At 51.7% G+C, this 9,580-nt stretch overlaps 1 protein-coding gene across 1 annotated transcript; it reads right to left on the reverse strand.

The window, feature by feature from the left end:
• Positions 1–399: 399 nt before the first annotated feature.
• Positions 400–3,529, reverse strand: DUSP1 (dual specificity phosphatase 1). Its single transcript, XM_061129482.1, has 4 exons — positions 2,899–3,529; positions 2,472–2,617; positions 1,889–2,108; positions 400–1,457 (listed from the first exon to the last, which is right to left on the reverse strand). The coding sequence occupies exons 1-4, from the start codon at positions 3,263–3,265 to the stop codon at positions 1,087–1,089; spliced, it is 1,104 nt and encodes a 367-aa protein (XP_060985465.1). The 5' UTR covers positions 3,266–3,529; the 3' UTR covers positions 400–1,086.
• Positions 3,530–9,580: the final 6,051 nt, after the last annotated feature.

Consider the following 9,580-nt stretch of genomic DNA (forward strand, 5'->3'; position numbering starts at 1 on the left):
CAAATGTACTGGGAAACTCTTTACCTCTTTAGTAGAGATCAGAGGAGGGAGGATTTTTAGGATTATCCTGGAGGAAGGTATTAAATGAAAAAAGCAACCAAGCAAATGGCCACTTATTCCTAGCTTTGGCTCTGGGTACACTTGGGTTCCCTGTGTGACATGTTGGGAAAAACATAGGCAGACACTTGAATTCAATACCAAGAGCTTAGTTCTAGTACTTTTTAAAAATAATTGATCACATTTCTCTACCACCCTGGCAACCCAGGCATCTTGTGGGACTGAGGGCCACCAAGGAGTATGGGATCAGATGCCAAAACACATTCTGAAGGAAATTGTTTTCCCCTATTTCAGTGATGGGAAAGCAATCAGAGGGACTGACCAAGAAATAAAGCATCGAGATTTCAATAGAAATGCCATAATTTATTCTGTTGTATAAAAAAGTCATCCTTACGTAACAAAATGTCTTCTTAGAAGAAGATATATATTATTTCAGGTCATAAATAATCAGCAAACATACAACTGTTGGCAACTTAAAAAACAAAACAAAACCAACACTGGTGCTTTCCATCAGTGCTGAAAACAAACCTGCTTAGGATATATTTACAGGATATTACAGTACTCAAACACAAAAATTGAGGTATTTGGTTCTTCTAGGAGTAGACACTGACATTTGTGAAGGTGGACCGCCTACACAAAAATAAATAAAACAAGGTATATTCTCATATGTATATGTGTTGTCGGGAATGATAATACTGGTAGGTATGTCAAGCATGAAAAGTGTCTTCAGAAAACAGGGACAAGCAAAAAGAAATTGGCTCTCACACTTGAGTCCTCTCTCTTCTGCCCCTTTCTGTCTGAGGGACTTGATGTACCCACTGTATGTTGGTCCCGAAATGTGCTGAGTTCAGCAAACATCTTGGCGCGAAGTCATCATTACAACTGCTCAGGAACCCAGTGGAACTTGGGTGAAATTAAATAAATAAGGACCAGCCCTCACGAGCCCCCTTCCCTGGAGTTATTGCATTTCCACTTTCCAGAAGGAGCCTGGAATCCCGGTGGGTAGTGAAGATCACCTCCCGTGGCTTTTCAGCAGCTGGGAGAGGTCGTGATGGGGCTCTGAAGGTAGTTCAATGCACTGTTCGTGGGGTGGACCGGAATGGAGACCGGGAAGTTGAAGACGGTGGTGGTGGAGGCGCTGCAGTCAAGCACAGCCATGGCGGGGCTCCCCGCCTCTGCCGAGCAGTGGGGGGCCAGGACCTGGGACTCAAACTGCAGCAGCTGGCCCATGAAGCTGAAGTTGGGGGAGATGATGCTTCTCCTCTGCTTCACAAACTCAAAGGCCTCATCTAGCTTGACTCGATTAGTCCTCATGAGGTAAGCGAGGCAGATGGTGGCCGATCGGGAAATGCCCGCCTGGCAGTGCACAAACACCCTTCCACCAGCATTCTTGATGGAGTCTGGAAAACAAAGGGCAGCTGGTTATTTGAAAGCCCAGGAGAATGACCCCAACCAACCCCAGGTGTCTAAGAAATGTCACATGTGTCCTGTCCAGGACGGTCAATATCACCTCATGTCATCACAGATATACTGTTCGTGAAGGCAATGTGGGCACAGTGGATTTAAACAGCCAGGGATTTAAACCCAAGCAAGGCATCGCCACTAAGCAGATTGATATTGGACAGGTCAATTCAACCTTCTGAGATTCAGTCTGCTAATTTATAAAGTGGGACATCAAACCCGTACTTTGCTGGGACGCTGCCCGTGCCAGACTGATTTTCATGTCTAGAGGAAAGCTTAAAACTATGTCGCTCAAGTTCTTGCCATAGAGTTGTCTCAGTCGCTAAAACAGAAGGAGTGTGGCAAAGACCCAGGCATCTGTTCCATTTACCTATGAAGTCAATTGCCTCATTGAACCAGGAGCTGATGTCCGCCTTGTGGTTGTCCTCCACGGGGATGCTCTTGTACTGGTAGTGACCCTCGAAATGGTTGGGACAGTTCGCAGAGACGTTGATCAAGGCAGTGATGCCCAAGGCATCCAGCATGTCCTTGCGGGAAGCATGATAGGCGCTGCCCAGGTACAGAAAAGGCAGGATCTCCACTGGGCCACCCTGAAATCCAGAAACATCCAACGCTGGTCAAGCTTTGTTCAACGTCAATGGTGGTGCCCACATCCACAAAACGTTTCAATACTGGACAAGCTAATTTCAATACTGGGTGAACCTCACAGCACTGTTAACAGTGTAAATAAATAGGGGACGAAACCCATTTGCCTAGGCAGGGCCAACAAGCTAATTTCTGTAGTGCCAACAATTAGAGGCTCGGCTCCATCATACCATTTAACTATGGGATAAATAAAATCCCCCTGTGTCCCCTGTTATAAAGCTGCATGTCACTTCCTATATTTTCACTAGCGCAGCTCTGCCACCTTTGCCAGCTGTTCCTTCTCCCCTCCGGCACAGCCCCCTACTAACCTGATCGTAGAGTGGGGTGCTGCAAGAACTGCACCCCGATTCGGCGCTGTCAGGGACACTAGTACTCAGGGGAAGGCTGAGCCCCATGGGGGTCGACTGTTTGCTGCACAGCTCCGGGTAGGAAGCGGAGAAAGCTTCATATCCTCCTGGGAACACAAAGAAACACATTTTTTTTTTCCATTAGTACCGCCGAGACAGGGTACCTTCATACAACTTCCCCATCCACCAGGGCTGGAAGTTTAGCCCGGAGAGGCCCAGGCGAGTCTTTGTTCCTAGAGCCAAACAAAGCCAACAAGTTCCCACAATACGACTCAGGCGTCCAAGCGCTCCAGGTGGAGCAGCCCCCGCCCGGAGCTGAGAACCAGAGGTCCCCAAACTAGGCGGCGGAGGGCGTGCGGCCCGCCCCCGAGCGTCCCCGAAGGCGTACCTTTGAGCAAAAAGATTTGCGCGCCGCGCGCCTCGCGGCAGAGCGCTCCGGCGGCCAGGGCCAGGGTGCCGTCGCGCTTGGCGCAGTCCAGCGCGGCGCTGCGCTCGTCCAGCAGCACCACGGCGTGGTAGGCGCCGGCCAGCAGGCGGCCGCGCAGCTCGGCGTTGGGCACGATGTGCTCCAGACCCATGGCACCCTTGGCCCGCCGACGCACGATGGTGCTGAAGCGCACGTTGACCGAGCCGGCGATGTGGCCGGCGTTGAAAGCGAAGAAGGAGCGACAGTCCAACAGCAGGCACTGCGCCGCGCGCTCCCTCAGCAGCGTCCGGAGGCCTCCGGCGTCCAGGGAGACCACTTCCATGACCATGGCCGGCCCCAGCGCCCCCAGCGTGCAAGTCGTCCTGTGTTCTTTGTCCCGGGAAGCGAACAGCAGGGCGACGGCTTTCGAGGAAAAGCCCGACCCCGGTTTTCTTTGCGCCAAACCCAAACTGCCTTTGGACCGAGCGAGGGGTCGTTGGGTGGGACTCTCGACCGCCTCGGCTTCCTTGTTGCTCTCCCGACGGCCCTTACACTCGAGCTTCGCCCCGAGCCCCGAAGTCTTTCGCAGCGAGTCAGACCCGGTGGAGAGCGTTTATATTGTGGCTCTGCGCAAGCAGGCGGGGCGGGGCGGGGCGGGGCGCGCGCGCGCGCGCGGGCGCGCGCTGTGGGGGAGGGGATTGTTTGTTTGAATGACGCTCACGTGACTGGTATGGTGACGTCACCGCCCTGCCCGGTTTGGCGCCGGAGCAGCCAAAGGCGAAGACGTCAGCGGCCTCCGAGTGGGGTCCGCTGGCTAAGCTCGGGCTCGGGCTCTGGCCCCCGCCCGGCCGTCCGGCCTGCGCCTGGCGCGTCCCTGGGGATCTGGTCCGCGCCGCTCTCCGGGCCCAGCGGGGAAGGGAGAGGGTGGACGCTCTGCCAGCCGAGGGCTGACTCCCGTGTGCGAGTGCCTGGGAGACCAGGCTGCGTGCCACCGGCCCCCGCCTCCCCTCCTCCCCCTCCACCGCGCTGCTTCCCGGCGTCCGCTCCTCCGCCGACCCGAGTCGAAAGGGGTTTCCTTTGTTACTGCATACATTTGCGCCCCCTTTTCTCATTTCCTCGTACCCAGCAGGCGAGGAAACACGGGTTCCCGAGGAGAAGCGATTTATTATACTTGCCCAGTATCGCACTGCCGGGGATGAGGGGACCGAGAGAAGACTGAAATGAGGGTCGGAGAAGAACTGAGTTTGTCCAGCCGAGAACAACCGGGGTAGGTTAGGGTGGAGGTGTTCCGGGAAACACAGTCCTGTTCCCCAGGCTTTCCTGCTACTTTAAAATGTACATTTAACAAGTAAAATGCCGTCCAACCAAACGCCAAGCAGAAAAATGTCAATCCTAGTCCTGAGATCCTTACGTGGTTGCGAGCCTAGGAAGGCGGGTCAGGGATCTGAATTGAGGGTGGGGGTCGCAAGGTGCGATTGTGGATTGCAGGCGTTCGGCGTTTAGTGAGGCGACCCCCCAGTGCGGATCGACAGCGCCCCCCAGGGGCCGCCAGACACGTTTCTGGTCACGTTTGCTTAGGACTGAGCGGCTTCATCTCTTTGTGGTGGTTTTTTCAGACTCTGTGCGACCTCATGGACTGTAGCGCACCAGGCTCCTCTGTCCACGGGATTTCCCAGGCGAGAATACTGGAGTGGGTTGCCAGGCCCTTCTCCTGGGGATTTTCCTTTAGTCCCTAAATATGTACTGATTGAGCGCCTACTAAGCGCTGGGCTGGGGCCTGCAACTGGGAACAGGAGCCCGGTCCAGCCCTGGGGCCCTGGTTCTTGCCATTAACGTGAGCTGGTCTCGAAATACAGTCCTACAGCGCTTTAAGAGGACTTACAGGACCTGGACAAATGTTTGGGGAGACCCCATGCGGTCACCCTCGTCGTGGGCTCTAGCGAAGCCCTCCGACCTCCCCACCCCCAGTGGCACCGAAGCGCTAGGTACACAAACATAAATATTGCGCCATCAGGCTGGGGTGCTGACTCAGGAACATTCTGTGGTTTCTTCCCCTCTCTAGGAGAGCGGGGGATTTCACTGCAACCCTTTGTCGTTGATCTGCTGATTGTATCAGCAGAGGCAACTTCTGCATTTGCCTCGCTTAGTTTCTGTGTCCTCACATGCTCAGGCTTTCTGCCTAATTCTAAAAAACTAAAAGGCTAAGTGCTTTTTTAAAAACAGCATTTTCGGCCTTCAGGTGAACACTGGCTGAGTACAGCAAAGAGGTCCTTAGGTAATGGCAACACCCGCCCTGTATCTTTAAAAAAAAAAAAAAAAGTATTTGTTTATACTACTTATTCAGCTGAGGAACTCAACATATTTTATGCATTGAATCATGAAATGTTACAGCTGCTGACTTTTCACAGCATACCAACTTGATCTGTCCCAAGTTTTGTGTGTGTGTGTGTGTGTGTTTTTACCAAGAGCAGTTTTTAATACTTACACATTTTCTAAAAAGCAAACTTTTTTTGTACAAATATTAGAGCGGTAAGTGGCAGTGTGGCCCTACAGTCAGGTGTCAGCTGAGCTCTGCAAGGTTTTTCTCTCTAGCCTGACTAGAAAGAGCAGAGCTTGAACCCCATGCTGTCATTTTGCTTCTGGGTGATCCTAGCTGAATCTCTTCCCCTAATGAGCCTCTAAACTGACATCTGAACAATTGTCTTACAACTGCCTTCTTTGTGAATGATTTGAGGCCCAAGTTAGAGATGATAGGTATAAGGAACACAGGCCCTACCCATCCCTTCTTGTTATGATTCACTACATCTTTTGGTTTTCCCCTCCCCAGAAGAGCACTTCTTATATAATCATGCCATTTTTGTGTTTCAGCATTTGGCACGAGAGCCTGGGGAGGTCACCGCTGGATGCCGGTAGGTGTGATTGGTACAGAGGTCCCTCCTTGCGACCAATCAACACACAGTGGCTCAGGTTAGGGAGTCTGGTGGTAAAGATGTAGCCACCTAGGCCCTCAGTTCAGGACATAGAGGTGCTACTTCTGGTTGGAGATGGAGCCAAAGAGAGGCCCAACATAATCTGGTCTGTGGTGACTGCAGAGGCAGAAGGGACTGGAATTGTGGTCTTGGTAGGCAGAGGAGGGTGAACGAGCAGCAAGGGACTTTGACTCAGGGGAGAGAACCTGATCTTTCCCACCTGGGCTCTTCCTGATTCTAGATGTGCCCAGGATAAACCTGGAGGCACCATTAATGTGCAGCTGAACAGTGAAAAGTGACTTTTCCTCTTGTTTCCCGACTCCCTCCTACCTGTGATGGAGGTAAGGACATAGGGGCTGTGGGGAGACTCTGTAGCCAGGATTGATGTTACACTATAATCCCCGTCCAAATCCTGCCCTCAGAGTTGACTCTGGACCTGTTCTGAGGTCACTGGAGGAGAAAAAGTGGTGTTCCCACAGATGCTAGTCAGAAAGTAGCCCCAGCTCACTGTCTGCTCTGTGACATTGGCAGGCAGGTGGCTTAACGTTTCTGAGCCTCCGTTTCCCCATTTGTAAACTGGGAGCACTACCCAGTCCAAGATGGCAGACTAACGTCTCAGAATAACTGTCTTCTAGCTCAGCTGGTTAAGAATCCGCCTGCAATGCAGGAGACGCTGGGTTGATTCCTGGGTCAGGAAGATCTCCTGGAGAAGGGATAGGCTACCCACTCCAGTGCTTCTTGGGCTTCCCTAGTGGCTCAGACAGTAGAGAATTCACTTGCAATGCAGAAGACACGGGTTCAATCCCTGGGTTGGGAAGATCCCCTGGAGGAGGGGATGGCAACCCACTCCAGTATTTTTGCCTGGAGAATCCCCGGGGAGAGAGGAGCCTGGTGGGCTACAGTCCATGGGGTCACAGAGAGTCAGCTGAGCAACTAAGCGCAGCAGGACCCAACACAGGGGGTCGGGAGGCCCCTTATTTTATAGGACAGAGTGGGGGAGGAGCTGAGGAAGTAAAGACTTCATCCTGCAAACATCTGGAATGGCCAACCTCAGGGAGGAATGTGTTAATCTCTTCAAGCAGAGGGGCAGTGTTCCCTGAGACAGGTCTTTATATATGATTATAATAACAAAAGAAATGAAAAACAAAGGTTAAAGTCAAAGAAACAGATCCATCATGGAGTCAGAATTGGCTCTTAGGCCCTATCCATCTAGGGCCTGCTGTGGGTCCCATCTGGAGGGGGTGCTCTCAAGAGAGGGTGCTGGCTCCCACCGTTCATGTTCTCTTCTGGGATCCATAGCCCTTGAACGTCTCCCTTGTGCTGTGTGGCAGGCAGCTCCTGCCTTTGCTTAGTCCCCTTCATAACTCCCTCTATCCGGGGAAATCCCACCACTGGGCCCTACCCCTTCATCTGGCCTTGCCCTCACTGCTGTCGCTGATTCTCTCATTGCTTTCTAGGCAGACCCCTGGATGCGTTTCTCATCCTTTCCCACCCCCACACCTTTGCTCACACTGCCCACGCTGCCCTTAGGGCTCCAAATCCCAGAGTGCCATCCCCAGGAAGCCTTCTTTGGTTTCTCCGACTTCTGCCCTAGGGCTTCCCTCATAGCTCAGTTGGTAAAGAATCTGCCTGCAGTGCAGGAGACACGAGTTTGTTTCCTGGGCCCTGAGTCTGGAAGATTCCCTGGAGATGGAAATGGCAACCCACTCCAGTTTTCTTGCCTGGAGAATCCCATGAACAGAGAAGCCTGGCAGGCTACACAGTCCATGGGGTCGCAAGACTTAGCGACTAAACCATTACCACCATCACTTCTGCCCTAGGTCCTGGAAGACTTAGTCCAGAACTTTCTAATTATGTAAACATCTCTTAGATCCTTATCTTACTCTGAGTTGCTTAAGGGCGGGTAGTGTGTTTTTCTGATCTTTGATCTCCCCACCCTACTATCATAGTTACAGTGCCTGGCACATAGTAGGCCCACAATTTGTAGCATGGTGGAAGAATTTCCTATGAGGTGCTGTTGAAAAGTGTAAGAGAGAAAGGGACAGGAATGGCCATTCATGAAGCCTCACCCAGTACCAGCTGCATTGCAGAAATCATCATCTCATGAAGCAGTCAGTGATCCCATGAGGTGATTATTATCCTCATCTTACAGGCAAAGAAACAGCTCAGAGAGGAGAATGTGCCCAAGATGACACAGCTGGTAATCATCAGATGCAGATCTAAACCCTGGTTCTGTCTGATGGCAAAATGGATGGGGACTTGGGCATCTTGTCGGAGAAGGCAATGGCAACCCACTCCAGTACTCTTGCCTGGAAAATCCCATGGATGGAGGAGCCTGGTAGGCTGCAGTCCATGGGATCGCGAAGAGTCGGGCATGACTGAAGTGACTTAGCAGCAGCAGCTGCAGGCATCTTGTGGTAGGAAACCCAGTCTGTGAGGCCTCCCGGCCTGTTGCAAGTGCATCCCCACAGCTCTGGCTGAAGCCTCTGACTCTCAGCTTGCCTGAAGATCTGCTCACTGGGCAGAGTGGCCTCTGGCACCAGCCCTGGAGGGAGCCTAAGCCTCTTAGCACCCTGGACTCCAGCCCTGGTGTCCCTGTTGCCTCTCTGAAGTCACTCAGTGCTTGGGATTTGGGGCAGCCACAGGCACAGATGGTGGCTCAGATGGTAAAGAATCTGCCTGCAATGCAGGAGACTGGAGTTCCATCCCTGGGCCGGGAAGATCCCCTGGAGAAGGGAATGCCCATTGCAGTATTGTTGACTGGAGAATCCCCTGGATAGAGGAGCCTAGTGGGCTACAATCCACGGGGTCGCAAAAAGTCAGACACGACTGAACTACTGAGCACACACGTAGGCACAGACACTCAGCAGCCGGGCTGGCAGGGGCGACGTCACCCTCCACACCCAGGCAGTTAGGACAGAACCGGCTTCTGTTGCACAATGCTTAAAAACAGATCGCCACAGTCAGGACCGGGAAGGCCCACGGGAGTGCATCACCTCAGTCAGCCCCCTCATTTGGGAGACAAGGACCCAGAGACATTAGGCAACCTATCCAGAGTCACACAGTGTCCAGAACATTCCACATCTAGGCAGCACTGTGTGAACTCTGTGTACAAAACCTTAAGTATTTGTCTCTGGAGGGTGGGGTTACTTTCATTTTCTTCCTTAAAGCTCTGTATGATTTGAATTTTCTAACACAAACGTGGAACTTTTATAATTGGGGGGAAAGCTAAAAGTATTAAAAGGCAACCATATCGAGGATAAGCCTATTTACCATATTTCAGGTAACTTGTTAGAAGCAAGGTACAGAGTTCAATTGCCGGGGTTAGAATCCCAGCTTGACCACTCACCAACTTGTACTCAGATAAGTTACTTTACCTCTCTGAGACTCAGTTGCCTGATGTATAAAATGAAGACAATAATAGCATCTATCTTGTAGGGCTGATGCAAAGATCATATGAAACATGTCAGCAAACTGCAGCCCGTGAGCCAAATCTAGCCCGCTCCCTTTTTGTACACTTCACAAGCTAAGAATGGTTTTTATACTTTAAATGGTTGGGAGGAAAATCAAAAGAAGAGGAATATTTTTGTGACACATGAAAGTTGTATGAAATTCATATTTCGTTGTCCACAAGTAACGTTTTATTAAAAGTCAGCTATACACATTGGTACTGTCCTCTGTGGCTGCTTTCACAT

The sequence above is a fragment of the Dama dama genome, chromosome 25, assembly GCF_033118175.1.
Source record: "Dama dama isolate Ldn47 chromosome 25, ASM3311817v1, whole genome shotgun sequence".
In the NCBI taxonomy this organism is placed as follows: domain Eukaryota; kingdom Metazoa; phylum Chordata; class Mammalia; order Artiodactyla; family Cervidae; genus Dama; species Dama dama.

Bases quoted from the DNA above. Each gene is read 5' to 3' on its own strand.
- DUSP1 (XM_061129482.1), bottom strand. From the start codon at position 3,265: ATGGTCATGGAAGTGGTCTCCCTGGACGCCGGAGGCCTCCGGACGCTG. The intron at 2,109-2,471 runs GTTAGTAGGGGG...TCTGGATTTCAG, and splicing joins GCACCCCACTCTACGATCAG to GGTGGCCCAGTGGAGATCCT. The intron at 1,458-1,888 runs GTAAATGGAACA...TTTGTTTTCCAG, and splicing joins TGAGGCAATTGACTTCATAG to ACTCCATCAAGAATGCTGGT.